Genomic DNA, 17,425 nt, shown 5'->3' with positions numbered 1-17,425 from the left:
GAACATATCTTCTAAATGTCTTAACTTTTGAGATACAGAGGGGTAATATAAATAAATTATATTTTTTTGAAATTCAACACACATATATTATGTATCACAATACACCAGTGGCGGGCATATGGAATTTCACCTGTCAATTTTAGCAGACATTGATGGTACGCCACTGATTTCCTCCAATTATTGCTAAATAAAAAATAAAAACCTCTGAGAAGAGAATTATTACGATTGTTATTTCTTACATAAGTAATTATCTATCTGTTTTATTTTATTATTTTAAAAAATTAAAGTACGAATACGAAGTACGTAAACTTTGAGATAAAACTAAAAAAGAACAGTTTTCCGATTTTTTTTCTGATGTTACTACTACTACTAAAAACAGTGGCGACACAATTAACCAAAATATTATCTGTTCAGAGACAGCCAGTGGCACGTCACTGATTTCTTAAAAAAAATGACATTCGCATTTATTTATGAGCAGATTTGATCTCTTTATTTTTTTTGGTCCGTCGCACGGTTTTCACGAAAAAATAAAAATTAATTTCTCTACATGCTGTCATATTCACGATACTGTCGTGACCATGCGGGGAAGAGGTTTTAATTTTTTAAAATGAATGAAATGAAATGAAAAAATGAAACTGATCAATGTCTGCCAAAATAGACAAGGAAAATTCGGTACGCCCGCCACAGTATATTTAAAAAAAAAATGTGGTACACTAAAAAATATATCTTATTTTTGAAAACCATCCAACCTTGTATCTTACAAGTTAAGACGTTTAGGGCATATGTTCGTATGACGATGTTAATGTTAATTATTGACAATGAAGTAGAAAACACCCTGTACAGTTTGATTATTACCAGTACTTATGGAAAAAATTGGTACACAATTTGTTACTGTCGGTGTCACATTTTTTGTTTCTAAAATGTCCCGAGAACTCTAAATATATATTATATTTTTGTAACTGGACTTTCCTTATTAGAACTGCTTAAAGTCTAGATTGCCCAACTATGTAAAGGAATAGGACCAGAACCTAAGGACCCACTTGGAATTGGCAATTAACTTATGCCCAAAATAAAACAAAGAATGAATGGGTCCATTGTGTACTAAATTAAAACTGTTTCCATTTAGTTGTAGCCACGTCAAGTGCTTTCTTCTACGTTTTAAAACTAAAGCGCCAAAAGGGTGAAATTCCGACAGTAGATGGGTTTCAATTCTGATAGGAATGCGCAGGGCTGACCTTTTGTACAAATTTTGAACAATCAAAGATGAAAAAAAGTGAAAAAAAAAAAGAAAAACTTAATTCTTATTTTCGACTTTTTTAGAAAACAAAATAGTGGAAAAACATTTAAAAATCTCGATTTTTTCGAAATAAAAATAACGTTGCACATATAACAAACACTTTCTATCTCCACGAATTCAATTATCTTCGGTGTCAGAAAACTATGCTCTGCGTTTCACCTTTTCTCTTACGTTATAGTTATGCACATAAATTCTGTGCTATATATTGAATGGTTTCATTCCTTTATTTCCCGGATTTTTAAGAAAATTTAATTGCATATAATCTGCTCCTGCTAGGTGTGTATTTTGATTGGGCTCTGGGTTCAAGGAAATGTATAATGAAATTTGTTGGCACAACACTAAATGAATTTATTATTATTATTATTATTATTATTATCTTTATTATTAATATAATCCAGAATATTACGGCCACATTGTAAATTCGTTCGACGCGTATGTATAGGCAGGTAAAGAACGTCGCCATTTTAATTAGTTCCGTTCGGAAATTCGATACTTTTTTATTAATCTTCGAGAGGCCCCGACCAATATACGGAATTCCAGGTAAAATGCCGAACAGCAGCGTCGCGCCGAACACTTTTATAGGACTCATAAATCCCGGAATGTTTTTAAACAGATGAATAAACACAGATGTTGGCTAATTGGAAAAATATGCGAGTGAGCTCGTTTGAGCGAACCTTCGCGTAGGTAGAGGTAGGAAATTACCTTGGCGAGAAAAATTGGAATTCACGTGTGGGGCTCGGTTAAATTTTTTAAATTCAAAATGTCTGCTTGGGAAAGGAATCATGCATGCATGCAAGGAACAGTTTAAAAAACGTAAAAAAGCACCTAATTAATTAAGAAAAACGATAGAAATTAATAAAAATATATATTAGAGGAAAAAATAATGGAAGACGGTAAAGAACAATTTGAAAAACAAAAACAAAAAAATCTATTTTGTGTTGCATAGATGCATACATTGTTTGCATAATGTAATCCATAGATATACTTGTAAATATTACTAATAAATTCATGATAATTATCATCAAACAAGAAAAATATTTTGTCGATTTTCTGTGATTAACTTTTTTTTTATTAATTGGGTTTTACCTTCCCAGCTATATTATTGAAATAATAATAACATTTAAGTCCTCTTTTATTTTATTTTTTTTTTCGACTCCGACAGAACAAAATTTAATAAAAACTCATTAAAAAAAAGATAAGGAAATGGCAAACATAATATATTTAAAGACACATTTAGCAGTTAATACAACAGAATATATAAAAGAAATATATTACCCATTGGGCAATTTTTAGCAACAAATGGCGCTGTGTGTATAACCACCTCTTTTATTTGCTTCACGTTCATATCATCGGAAAGCAATTTGCGGTTAAAAGCGGTTAAAGCAATTAAAATCACGACGAAAGAAAAACAAATGGAAAATTCAATGGAAAAATCTGAACATCTTATTACTTTTCGTTGATCAAATAATTTTTAGAAAATAATAAGACCGATAAGGTGACACCAAAATTTGACTCGGATTTTGAAAACTACGCGAAACTTAATGTGCTGTCAAGTTTTTTAAAAACTTTTTGTCAGATTCTCAAGTCGCGTGTTGAATTAAATTTTATTTCCATTAGAAACTAATATAAATATTTGATCCTCATTTACTTGAGGCGGAAACTTAAAACGCAAGACAACATTTTTGTTGTGTTTCTGCGATAAACTTTTTTTATTAACTTTTACAACCAGTTTTTCACGCGTCTTGACGGCGACGACATAAGATATATTACTAAAATAGTCATAAAATTTTAATCCTCTTTTGTTTCAATTTTCGCGATGCCGACAAAACAACGAATATTGGACAATGTCAAATTAAATAAAAAGGTATCTTTAAGTATTATACTCAGGGACACTTGTAATAAAATGGAATGAACAAAATACAAAAAATTGCAAGGAATATTACCCGAAGTGTCCAACTTTTAGCAACAGATGGCGCGGTATGTACAAATTCACATCATTCGCAAGCAATTTCTCTACCCTTGTAAAATTGCGGTCAAAATACAACAGTATAACAAAGAATTAATTATATTTATACGAAAACTTTGAAAAAGTTTAGAAAACAGGAATTAAAATAAATCACAAGATAATAGAAAAATATGAAAGTAGAAAAATATGTATACAAATACTGACCAATTCTTGTCGTCTTTTAACAGAGAGACAAAAAAGAAAAATGGAAAGTTAAATGGAAAAATACGAACATCTTATTATAAGATGAAGACAAATAATTTTTAGAAAATAATGACGCACATAAGGTGACACCAAAATTTGACTGGGAGTCTGAAAAGTACACGAAATTTACTGTGCGCCAAGTCTTTTTGTTAAATTGTTGTCATTTTTCGCACAAAATATATAACAATCTGACTCTCGTTTACTTGAGGCTAACTTAAAACGCCTTAAACAAGAAAAAAAATGTGTTGTATCTCTATGATCCACTTTTTTTTCTTAATTAGCTTTTACCCATCCAGGTTTTCAAGCATATTATTAAAATAGTAAAAAAAAAAATTAATGCACATTTATTTGTGTTTTTTTTTCAACGCCGACAAAATAACGAATATTGGACAATGTAAAGTAAATAAAAAGGTATTTTAAACTATGGAACTCATTCAGAAGAAGATAAAAAACGTGGCAAAAATAATATATTTAAAGAGAAACAGCTAATACAATATAATGAATAAAATACATAAAATTACCACTACTATTGCCCAGTCTCCAATTTTTAGCAACAGATGGCGCTGTGTGTATATGAACCTCTTTATTTGCTTCAAATTCATATCAATTTGTCTCTCTTGTAAAATTGCGGTCAAAATACAGACGCCAAATAAAATAATAGCAATTATTTTAATTATATTTATACGTATATTAATCTGTTATATAAACATGGAATTAGCTGTCGCATATACAAAAATTGTTTATTTATTGAACGTACGGACTCTCGTTGCAGATTTATTGGAAAACTTTTAAATAGAACACAGTAATTAAACTAACCACAAGATAATAGAAAAATCTGTGTACGAATGCAGACGGATTCTTCTTGTCTTTGATTCACTGAAAATTATTAAACCGGTCTAAAGATAATCAAAACGTAACAGCAATTAAAGTCCAGACGAAAAAAAAAAATGGAAAGTTTGATCGAAAAATCTTATTCCAAGTTTTTAGAAAATAATAACGCAGACTCGGACTCTACGGGAAAACTATGCGATTGCGACGCGAAGTTTAATTTTATTTCGATTATAAGCTAAGTAAAATATTTTACTTTTAATTTCTGCGTAAATACCACTTCATTTTCTATTTATGAATAACTGCTTCTAATTTACTTCTAAATATTATTTCCGCGGGCGAGTTCGAAGGGCCTTTCACGACCCGAACGTAAGAAACGCGGCCATTTCAAACACCACCCCCCACGCGTGTCAGGTAAAACAGGGGGCCTAGTGTTCAACGAACAGGTTCTCCGCGAACGTAGGTAAGAATCCACCTGCCCAATAAAAGCGAAGCTCCTCCCACAAATCCACCTGGCGCTTACTGTAGAAGTATATATCTATATATATACGCACAGGTATCGCGTTCGAAAGGTGTAACACACCTGCGGCCCCGCACACGCGTGTGCGCGTTTGAAGTGACGTGTTAAGGCGCGAAAAAAATTGAAAAAAAAAATACCTGGGGAAAAAATTAACGAAGAAGCCATCCACGGGAAAAAAACGCGAAATATATCGACACTAAGAGTGTTGGAGGTGAGAGGTCGCACTCTCTACTCACGTTGACAGGTGTTCCAGACGTTCGCCAAACTCCACAGTCTATACGAGTAACTGTCGTAACTAAACATGGTGTCACTACGCGCCACCATGGCCGAACGATGCGATCCGGGTCACTTTTTCGACGGCGTGGTGAAAAACTTCGACGCGTATATGGACTTGGGGGGGCGAGGGGGACCCAAAACTTCACTTTTTACCCGACGATACACGTGCGTTCATGTCGAGCGACGCGGTCGCTCTCGACTGACTGTGTTGTGGATGGCGTGTCGTTCGGTATACTGGAGAGTCGTCGTCATCCCCACTCCGGGCGACGCGTGGTGTCTTCGACGCCGACGACGCTCGCTCCTATTCCCCACCCTCGGGACGAATCTCCTGTTCGACTCCGTACCTACCTACGCGGACGCCTATATCGCCGCCCGCGACGCTCCGTGTTGGATCACCCGCCCCCAAAATCTGACCGCCGTCGCGGCGGCGGCGGCGGCGACGGCGGCGGGGCTCTCACCGGCAACGTGGACGACGCGCGTTTCGATAAACAAATATGGAAGGAAAAGTTGCCGCCCAGGTGGGAGGCAGTGGAAACGCGAAAAATAGGAAATTGACAACGAAAAGTATATAAAATTGAGTAGTAGAGATACAAAGTCGGTTAAACTAATTAATTAATTAAATAAATTATACAGAAAAACAATTGAATGTAACCAATATTTTTTTTTGGATTATAATCATAAATTCAGGTTATTTGTACATTTTTAACCCTTTGCGTAATACCACGGGTAAAATGGACCCCTTAAAAATTCTAAAAAAAGCTATATTATCATAACCGAATCGTAATTAATTTTTTGAAAGTGTTATTTTTTGGATAATTCTATGGATTTAACCTAAAGCCAGAGCTTCCGAAAAACTTATAAATACCAATAAAAAAAAATTTAATAGATAGAAAAATCGTTACTATTAAGAAATGTTTTTTTTTCTACTTCCGTCTGTAAAATACCTAATTACACATCGATCTAGCGTGCGGGAAGCGTCACTTTACCACGTCAGTTTCGCTTCCCATGATGCCGAGCCACTTCGGACGCTTCCGGGATTTTACCGCACGAATTTGGGAGCAATCGGATGTTTTCGGAGATATTTCCCACGCCTTGAATTTTGACGTTTGTCAATTCTGACGGTCATGTCAGTGAATGTATTCGCTTTCGTTATTATAATTATAAATTCTGATTATTTGTACATCTTTAGCCCTTTGCGTAACACCAGGGGTAAAATGGACTGCTTAAAAATTCTAAAAAAAAGGCTATTCCATATTATTATAACCGAATCCTCAGTGTTATTTTTAGGATAATTCTATGGATTTAGAATTAGAATTATTAGAATTAGAATTAGATTTAGAATTCTATGGATTAAATCCAGAGCATTCGAAAATCTTAATACCAATAAAACATTTTTTTAATCGATAGAAAAATAGTTACTAGCCAGTAAAGTTTTTTTTTATTTAATACTTTTTAATAAATAATTATGATTATTACTTATAACGCTATAAACAGGGAATAGTGGGGCACGACGGCCAGAAACTTTGTCGAAATTTGGGTAAATTTAGTTAAAGTTAGTCAAAAATAAATCGTCCCCACCCTCCCCCACAAAAAAAATTGAATGCAGGGCTTAGAAAAAAATTGAATAAATGTACTCTTTTTAAATGGAACGCCCTGTATATTTTTTATTCTAACCTTCGTAAATCACCAACAGAACAAAAAAGGTCATATGCAATGTTAGTCTAAATTTGAAAATACAGAAATATCGGCACATTTCTATTTCAAAATTTTTTATTGTTTCATTTAAGCCTTTTATAAAATTTTTTCGTCTTCTTCGATACAGGCGCAGAAAAAATTGTTCGCAGAAGGTCAAATCCGTAATCAAAGACATAAACAACATTTCACATATCCTTTGAAACATTAAAGAAATTGCCACAGTTCGGTTCTTAGTACTCATGAATCAGAATTCATTGTCAATTTATTTATTTTTCAATCCCTAATAGTACTCTCTTATCTCTCTATCCAACAAAAAAAAAATTAAAATCGATACATAAACAAAGATTTCACAAGGGTATACATTTCTTAAGTGGGACACACTGTATATGTTTCTATTATTATAATTACTCAGATACAATAGTCTAGCTTCAATACAATCTTGTAAAAGTTTTCAATTTTAATTATCTAAAAGAAATTTGTTTCTATAGTTAAAATTATGTCTTTTCTTATTCTTATTTCCTTAATTGATTGCGTCAGAGCAATAGAAAACTTACTCTTAACTAAGTAACCCGGCCGCTATAGGACATCCTGTATATTTTTTATTTTTTTGGCTACACAAAAACGAATTTGAAGTAGACTCACGCAGACCCTCCGCTTCTCCCCAAAAGCTGAACTAATGAAGCAGGAACAACAAAAAAAAATCCCTGGCCACTTGTGTGCACCATTATTGTTCGAAAAATGACGGACAATCGGTCCAAGCAAATGTTCGCCAAATGTTGCCGAATGTACAGGGGTAGCGCTTTAGTTAGACTGTACCCACCCGTCCGCACAGGTCCCATTCTCTTCGCCGGAGGTGAGTTTCGATTATTTTTCTACGACATTTGACACCATCTGTCACCCACAAGGTTGGCGGTACGTGTTCCACCCTCCCCTGTCTGTACCTGTTTTTTTTTTCGAAATAAACAAAGAGGACAAAAGTGCACGAAGTGGTGAATGGAAATTGCCTGCGGCGGCGAGTTAAAAATGTGTCGGTTCCTGTTCAGGTCGCGTGGGATTTTGTAAATTTCTTATTAAAAATCTCTGTCCGACGCGGAGAACAGAAATTTACTTACGTTTTTCAAGAAAATAAATTTGTTTTTAGAGTAAGGAAGATCTGAGTTTAAGAAAGTATCCAATAACAAAAAAAATCGTCATGTAATATTATTTTTATAAATTAGCAGCAACATTATTTTTGCATTGAAATTAAAATAAACTAAAAACTAACTAAAAAAACTAAAAATAAATATATAATATATGACAAAAAAAAACGTGTTTGATAAACTCCATTCATTTCATTTGGCAAGAATTGTCAAAATAAATTAGTTTTGGTTAATTAAATATCATTTTTTATAAAACCCTCACAAGTTTGCATTGACACTAAAATTATTTACCATGTTATATCATATTAATTATTTTCAAATGTAATAAAATCAATATAAAATATATTAGGCCAATTTTATATATATTTTCAAAACCGTATTTGATACACGCCATTTCAAGAGTTTCAGTTGGCAATAATTATCAAAATGCTGTATGCTATACGTTTCCTCGATTGTTTATGCTAAAATGGTTAATCACAGAAATAGACTGAGGATTTGAATTAAAAAAAAAGTAACCAACAAAAAAAAAATAGTGACTCGCCATTTAATACGATTTTTATAAAAAAGTAGGGATATCATTTTTTAGAAAACTCTCACAAGTTTGCACTGAAATTAGTTTTATTAAATTGAATTTAATGTTGTGGGAAATAAATAAAATTCAAAAAATTATTACTAATTCTTAGTGTGTTAAAATAAATACGTAATATAAAATATAAAAGCACAAATTTGCTACATATTTTCAAACATGTGTTCGATAAACGCCATTTTAGGAACATTTGGCAACAGCGGAACTTAACGGACCGAGTGCTTAACAAACGAGTTACGGAATATATAATAGAGTTAGGCTTATGGTTTCATCGAAAACTTTTGAATACAAACAACTTATTTGAAATAGTACTCCATTTTACTCTAGCTATAGCTATTCCTGTCCTAATACGTCATTTCAATGGTTTTCCTGTTCTTTCATATTTTCAATTTTAAAAAAACTATTGCAATTAAATACAGGGAAACCTGTGTTTGTTTTTACTCCAAAACAACTAATTAGATATGCACTGTTCAGGAGCGTACACAGTAGGAAATTTAAAAACTTCTAGTTAAAACCCGGGTGAATACAAAATATTTTAAAATTTGGCGAAATTTTTCCCACGATTCCACCAGCTCCACGCGTGTTTCTCTCGTTCCCGGACAGAATGAACCTATAAACCGATCTCCAAAAGCCCCACTATCGATGCGAAATCTACCCCCAGGTGAATAAGGGATGTGCGGAATTCATTAACGACAGAAATGATGCGGGTATGTGCAGCCTGTCGCGACGCGCGTCATAGGGGGTGACGTGGTATACGCGAAAGTCACCCCGCAGAATCCCTTTCGATCGGTATTATATGCACACGCGGGTCACAATGAAAATGACCTCGCTTTATTACACGTGAAGGGGTGCGCGGTGACTCATTTCATCTTTTCATCGATCCGGGCTTTTTTTTTAATCGGGATAAATTCTCTCCCGACGATATTTATCCCCAATTTATACAGGGTGGCCAATTTACATGACCGTAGGTTCCGCCATTAAAATTCGATTAATATTAACAATATTATATCTAGTATATTATACTTACATAGTGATATCTCAGAAAACGAAGGCAAGCTTCAAGATCTTTATCTCAGCCACTCAACAACAATATTGCAATAATGGTAAACTACTAAACAATTAGTCTAATAATCTAATAAAACTTTGGGACAGAAACTTTTCTAACATATGGAGCTCAATTGTTCTTCTTCCTACACTTCCGCGATCGTTCGTCCGTTTCACAGTTACAAAATCTCCAGGTACGTCTCACGAATCCCTTAAGTTTCGAAGCTAGGCCCTCTAGTCTTGAAGGGAGTGTTCCCGGAACCGTACTCAAGAAGGTGAGTTCACTTTTACTCCCGGCAACACTTACAATCGTATTCTTGAACACAGTGTGTACAGTTTTGCGATTTGAACGTAAAACAGAGTTCCGAACAAAATAAAGGACGAAGAAATGTCGGCATAACCTTACATTTTCGTTTTATCCGTCATTCTTTAAATTTTGTTTTGTTTTTGGCAGTTAATTTAAACATTAACAAATGATTCACCGCCATGGTAACAAGTGGGCAGATATATCTCCAATTGTGGCAGAAAGTAGAGAAAAGAATAGGCAGCTATCTGTTAAACAGAAGGAAATCCTTCAGATTTTATATATGCTTGGGATTCAAAGGGGCAAATTAACTCCAACATATAGGAAAAAGGTTGCAGGTGCAATATGGAGACAGATAACAGTAACCCTAAGTTCGATATCAGATCGAAATTGTGGAACAAGGTAAAATAATTTATGGGATCTTTTTAGTAGTATTTTTGTTTCAGTTTTTAGGTGATAATTGTGGTTATCTATATACATTCTTTGTTTCTTGGTAGACCCGGAGGCCGTCTGGCCACAAACATGTGTACAGTCAATACATCCTATAACATTTGTCCCAACTTGCCTGGTAAATAGTACTTCATAATATGAAACAGTTAAAGGATATCGTTATCGATCCTTCTGGATAAAACCATGTTGCTTTGTACCAAATAAATGTAATAATAAATACTTCAATTTAAATGATGTTCTATATTCTGTATGAATATATTGTTTAGTTGCAAAACTATGCCTATTAGTTTAGAAAACATACCTTTGTAGTTACTGTTAGGGCCAATAATTGTGTAGGAGCAGTAATATATGGAGTCACCATGGCACAAATTGTTATATTTTTATTAATTTATACTTCCTCTAGCTATTGTATTCTTGGTTCTTTTATTATTATGATATCCATATCATCAACACCGATTTCCTTTAGTCTTTCTAATAGTGGTTCATGTTTTATTTTGCAAAAACCTTTGGACAAATGATGAAAACATCTTGCATCTAATCAAAAGTTTTGTACAAGACGTTTCATTGAAAAGAGAGGCAAGTCACCCTGTCTATTATATTGTTGAATGGCATTTTAATTAAAATAGTATTGAAATATATAAAAATTATGGCTAGTGCTTATAGGAAAAATTTCTTACCGAAACACTAAACATTGATTTAAAAAATTGTGGGGAACCCAATAGTATTGCAGGCAGTTCTAGGCCTACAGGTGAGGTGAAAGCATTGATTAAAATGTGCGATTGTGATATCAAAAGTTCTAATTCGTCCTCTTCTTCTTCTTCATCTTATCATCCTTAAAGCGGTTTGCTGCAACTTCAATTTCGAATAGGCCGGATCATAGCTTCGGCAGCTGATCGTCAAGAAAAGGTGACGATGAAATGAATGAAGTTTACCTTGGAGATGGTCTTCCCCTTTGTAAGTCTGGTGATAAATTGTCGTTGCTTAATAATACCGCTATTTCTAAACTATTTGACGCTTCAAGACTTCTAATTTCAAATTCAACAGCGACAAAGTCGTTTTTTTTTTCATTGCGACAACCCTGTATAACCCGAGGTTTCTCCTCATTTGGAAATTAATGCGTCATAATATGCCTCGTCATAACGGGGACGTGTTATTAAAATTTCGAAATTCCTCGGCGAATGGGGCATAAAATATAGTCGCGCGAGCCGGGACCAGAACTAGATTGAAATAAAACCCGAGCTCTTAATTGGAGGTTAGAAAACGTCCTGGTTCCGCAGGAATTGGATTCCTACTTCGTCGTATAAAATTTGCTGTAGAAAAATCAACGCTAAAGGCAATTCAATTTTTTTCAAAAAGTAGTTAACAAAGGAACGAATAAAAAAGTATTGTATTTCCTAACAATTTCGTATTTCATTACGAAATTTGTTGTTATAATTCCGTCTTTTAACCGAAAATTTAAAAATTTTGTGCTTTGATTAGAAATTTAAAGAAAATTTTGAGTTGTGCCTCGAAAATTTTGTGTTTTAACTGGTTTTAACTGGTATTTGAAAAACGTACGAGAGGAATTAAAAACGTCCGTTTTGAATGAAAGAGAATGGGTTTACTGTCCGAACCGGCAGTTTCGTATTTTTAGCGGGTCCGAAATCCATCGGCGGAGGAAGCGAAACTAAAAAAAAAAAAGACGCCGATTTTACGACCATTTTGTTTAAGGTCGTAAAACCGCGAGAATGCGCGTTAACAAACTCGACGTCATTTAACCCAAACACGCCTCGTATATTTGAATAATTTAATAACTGGAAGCGATTGCTTTATTTTAAAATAGGAAAGTCGTAAAATTCGTTAACCGGAGTTGCTCTGACGAGTTTCTCTTTTTTTTTGTTTAGTTGGATTTGCGATGAAGTTTTTTGAAAAATTTGATGAAAAAAACTAAAACTTGGTCTTGGTTTTCTCATAAAAAGAGTGCGTTTCTTTCTTGCAATCAAAACAAAAAAAAAGTCCCGAAAATTGCCAGTTTCGTAGAAATAACCTAAAAATTTATTTTACATAACGTTTTTCGTTAATAAAATTTGAAGCGTAGGCGGCGTTGCCAGTATCAACATTTTAGGTTTCGATACTAGTAAGTGTTTTGGGTTTCAAATATAAAAATATAATAATTTGTTCTCATCTGAGTGCCATCTTTTAACGTCGTTGATTTTACTAGTTCCTTTCCAGTTTATTCTAAAAAACGCTTTGTTTATAAATGATAATTAAATTTTGGCATAAAGCAGATTAAGATTTAACGAGTCCATTGTTGTCTAAATTAAAAGGTGGTCCGCCCGGAACTTTATCTTATTTATCAAAAATATATTGCAAAATAATGTTGCTTAAAAGTTCCAAGTGTGGAAGTCAAAAATTACGTAATTAATCAAAAATCCTTTAAATATTAAGTGAAAAAACTGTCCAACGACACCGCTGGTTGTGTGGAGGGAGCAACTTGGAAATCTCAAAGGGGAACGCCACAAAAGCAGTCTGAATGTTTTTTTTTTTTGGTTTCTCTTTAAGAGGGCCAGTAATCGCAAAAAATACGATTTATCGTTGGCCAATGCATAAAAGGAAAAGTGATAAATAAAAGGTATTTATAATTTTTTAATTCAAAATGATGAAAAGATTTTCATGTCCTAGCGTGAAGTCAAACAGAATGATAATGAAACATTCTAAAAAAGCACCGTAGGAACTGAAAAATATTCAGCTTGTTTCAATAAACCTTAATCGTTTTCAGGTTTCCAGTTTTAGACAGCGATCTGAAGAAGTTGACACAATGTTTCGTAAAGCATCCGCTACAAAGGTGTCAAACCCGAAGCAATATTCGAGACATTTGATCATTTCCATACTTTTTAGATATCGGGTATATCAATTATATTTTCCAGTTTTCTTTTCAAAATGAAGAAATAAAAAGTTAAACTAATCTTATCTGAACGTCACCAAAACAGAGAAACAGGGCGTGCAAAAAACGAAAAATTTTGATTTCTCACTGACGCCACATTAAAGCCCTTCACGTTGTTGCCCTGCACAGTCGGGACTATTGACGGCCTAGGGCGGACACGGACACTTTTATTTTTACGACCGCTACGTAAAACCTTTAAATAATTCACTTCTTTCTTCGACGTCATCATCTTTCGGGATTTTGCACGCGTTTCAGACCGTCGATGAACCGATAAGAGATCGACGTAACCGATCCTCCGGGATACGAAAACTCATCCGAAAAACATATTTTGGACAAGATCAGACCGGGTTACTAAAATCTTTGCTGCGGGCCGTCCTTTTTCGCGACCAGTGGCGTGCGACTTTTTTCGTACCGACGTAATATTTGTTTAATTAAGATTGGCAATGATATGGAAGATATGGAACAAATTGCCAAATATTTTACACAAATAAAAGGGAACAATTGATACCTAACAACGAACTACAACATTTGTGTAGCAACCATTATTTCATAGATAAAATTTTTTGATTTACTAATGTTCCTAAAATTATTGTAAATTATATTAGAGCAAATTATAATACGCAAATTTATTTTTAATAGGTTTACACCCAATTACAAAAATAAAAACGTTATCTCTCCTCCATAATGGTTTTATTATTTATTATTATATTTATCCTAAACAAGAAATAACAACCTCAGTTTTTCCCATATGTTTTGAAACACTGTATAGAACCGCATCAAACATTACAATATTTAATATCAGTCGAGACATATTTAATCCTATATATGGCCTATAGTTAGCGTTTATCTACAAAACATACCTTACACTTAATTTTAAACACTCATTTAGATTTATTTCTTTCATTTACTAGAGGTCACGGCGCTCCTGTGTTTGGCTCTGCTAATAAGTTCAGGTTAAAGTGGGGCTCCCTCAGGGTGGTATTCTCGACCCCCTTTTATTCGGCAAGTACAGTTTTCATGTCGGAAATTGACTGGTAAATTTCATTTACCCGCTCAATTAAAAATTAAAATAAAAATAGCTATTTATTATTGATCAAAATTAAAAAGTTACATTAGTTTAAGTTTAAAGCAGGCATTTTCAATGGTAAAATTATTATACTCTCATCGGCAATCATCAAAAAATTAAATCTGTTTTACGCGAAAGTTTGATTTTATTAGAGTTTAATTTTGCTGTATCATGTATAATATGTAGTTGAGAATAATAATTTCAATTACTAGTATTATATAGTGTACTAAACTGGTCTCTTCCGGATATTTTAGAGTCACTATATAAAATAACTTCAGGCTATTTTGGTTATTTAGCATGGACTTGCAATTTCTGGGCATTTGAACTACTCTGTGGTACTTAATTAAAGGTTCCCCCTCAAAATCCTCAAACTTAATGCAAAACAAGCGAAATTTTAACTTTGCCATCCTGTTTTTCACGGCTTACGTCTATTTTTGTTGTCTCAGATCCAAACGTTTCGCAACACAGGATATGCAACCCACATCTTACGTGGAGTATATAGGGTTGCGGGCACGCCAATGACCGCGAGAACGGATAAATTGAAGTTGCGAGTTTACGGCGTACCTTTCCTCGAGGAGAAACCGTAACGGGCAAAGATAACCGTAACCGTCGTCCAGTTATCCTGAGGGAAGCGGACCTGCGGGCGATCGTTTCCGCGTAGGGAATCGTCACCGACGAGCGACGATAACGGACAAGGTGCCCGTCGTCAGTTGTTTCGGGATCGTATGGAGGGTTGCCGAATCGAAAAATTCGACGGAGAACGGTTATTCCCCTTAGAGCCGGTTCTTCAACCCCAGATAAACTTAAAAATAGCGATTTTTAGCTTCGAACTTTCGCTGGTGTTTCAAAAACCTTGGTGCACAATTTTGGCTGCAATGCTATAGATTTTAAGGAATATCTGGAAATAAAATCGGAATTATTTAATGGCGCGGATATATCCAGATCTAGAGACCACGATGTTTTCAGACACGAGCAATAAAATTATATTTTCGTTAGGTTAGGTTTGTTTTTTACTGCACTTAGCAAAGAAGAAAACAGATGAACAAAGATGTGCAGCACCATAGAAGAGGGCAAATAAACGTTCAAAAGTAAAATTTAAGTATATTAGTTTAAAAAAATTGATGCTAGAAAACATTGAAATATATACAATAATAATCATTTTCTTGTTCTCTATAGTCTTTTACTGTTAAACAGATTAACTCAGAAGGAATTTCTAGAACTGATAGGGTGAAATGTAATCCCCTTATTGTGGTCATCATGCAAGGTTTACAATAAAATCTTAAAATTTCTTGCGTTTTGTTTGTTCCATTTAAGTTTTAAACTATCTTCCACTGTTCATGTACATGCATTGTTACATTACATTTGAAGCCCAAAGGTAAAAAATTAGTTACTTAGGTTATAATTGTTCGTGTTCAAAGTATCAAAATGGCGATTTTCACGTGAAGCTTATTGTTGCGTGACTGATTTCAGTGTTGGGTAGGAAGATTTGTTACTTTTTGCGCCTTTAATACTGAAGTGTAGTTAGTATTAAAAAAAAACGTCCGAGGCGTTAACTTAAGGTTTAACCTGAGATTGTCGGGATCGGCCCTAAAACAAATTTAACCGAAAACGCGAAATGTTTTAACTTCGAACCGTCCGGATTTCGAATCGCGTTTGGTTTCGGTTTACGAATTTAAATAACAATGGCGGTGGGATTTGGCCAATAAGATCGTTACCGTATCGGCAAGTGAATTTTTCCAACGGAACTGTGCTCCGGAATTTTCCGGGAATGAATTGCGATCAGATTTGCCCCGGTTGTTGCTTTTTATTCGAAAATCATCCGTGTCGCATTTGGATAACGCGCAAATGTAAAACTGGCATTTGAAGCTTGATTAATACTATAATATAGACAATATTTTATACTTAAAGTTTATTCATATTTTTGTTACTTTGGAATTTTAACTATAAGACTTCAATAATGCAATAATGCATCATATTTAGTAAAAATTGATATTGACTCACATAACATTACCAGAGTAGACTAGAAAGTCACTCAAAGGACCACCTTAAAAATGTCCCTGCTAAAATACAATAGTAATATTGGCCATTTCTGAGACATCCTGTAGACAAGACAAGCGTATTCCGAAGAAACTCATTTTGACCATTATAACTTTCGTAAAAGCTATTCTTTGTAAAGTTTCAACTAAATAAAGCTACTGAACTATTGTTTATATCAACTCTGCTGATTTCTTTTCGACAGCATCATTATACCTTAAAGATGACAACCAAATAGATTTCAAACGGATGTCCTCGATTTGTATCTCCGTAGGTCCTTCTTATATCAAATTGTAAATATAATGAATCAATGATAATAAGTTTAAAAATTGCCTTTTCAGTAAGCAAAGTGCACACTAGCAGAATTTCAATTTCGTTTCTATCTAATTAAACCTTTACTTAGATACTTCTTAGTTCTTAATTCCCCCTCACTCCAAGCGTTCTCTGTTCCTGTGTCTGTGTGTTAATTTAATGGTAAATTTTGGGTTGGAACAGTATCTGGCCCTGCCAGATGTCTGTCAGATATCAGTTCTTTACATTTTGCTATCAAATTTAATTCGGGATATAATTTTGTTAATATTATTGTTATTAATGGTTAAAGCCATTTATTATTATCACTATTATTTAACTTTTCAAGTTTTATGGCACTTAATCGATCCTGTTTCTTTAACGTTTTAAAAGTTATCTATGGAATTTACGCGAAAATATATAAAGAAAAGATCTCACATGATTTCCGGTTCACTATTTTAAGTGCAACTTTTTTTTTCACGTCCGATCAACAACAGCTTGACAATAGCATTCAAAATAATAATAAGAACCAAGTTGAATATCTATTTATGTTTAATTTATAGGGAAGATATTAATTAATGTTAAGTTAATTACAAAAAAAAATCTCGTACCACGAGATTTAATGTAAGCTTCAAAATGTACAGCATTGTATTTAAGATTTCAGAAAACTAGGGCTTCAATAAATTAAAACGTGTTAAGAAAATTGAAATTGCTACAATTAAAAAAACAATTGAATCCGATATGTGGGTACGCAGCAAAGAAGAAA

The 17,425-nt window shown here is 33.8% G+C and overlaps 1 protein-coding gene across 6 annotated transcripts in view; it reads right to left on the bottom strand.

Annotated features, from left to right (window-relative positions):
* The window catches only part of LOC132701044 (zinc finger protein 1), a 704,693-nt gene that overhangs the window by 38,258 nt on the left and 649,010 nt on the right, over positions 1 to 17,425 (bottom strand). Inside the window, exon 1 of one of the 6 annotated variants that reach the window (XM_060668681.1) lies at positions 4,992 to 5,343. The exons of 4 other annotated variants lie outside the window; for them this stretch is intronic. In XM_060668681.1, the coding sequence (XP_060524664.1) occupies positions 4,992 to 5,019 (28 nt within the window). In that variant the 5' untranslated portion in view covers positions 5,020 to 5,343. Of the gene's footprint in view, positions 1 to 4,991; positions 5,344 to 17,425 lie in introns of those variants that run through there. One more of the 6 variants, XM_060668680.1, reaches the window with a different exon arrangement.

The sequence above is a fragment of the Cylas formicarius genome, unplaced genomic scaffold (assembly GCF_029955315.1).
Source record: "Cylas formicarius isolate icCylForm1 unplaced genomic scaffold, icCylForm1.1 PGA_scaffold_4__25_contigs__length_36172078, whole genome shotgun sequence".
Lineage (NCBI taxonomy): Eukaryota > Metazoa > Arthropoda > Insecta > Coleoptera > Brentidae > Cylas > Cylas formicarius.
The sequence above is the reverse complement of the archived record's forward strand: the minus strand, read 5'-3'. Positions and strand labels throughout refer to the sequence as shown.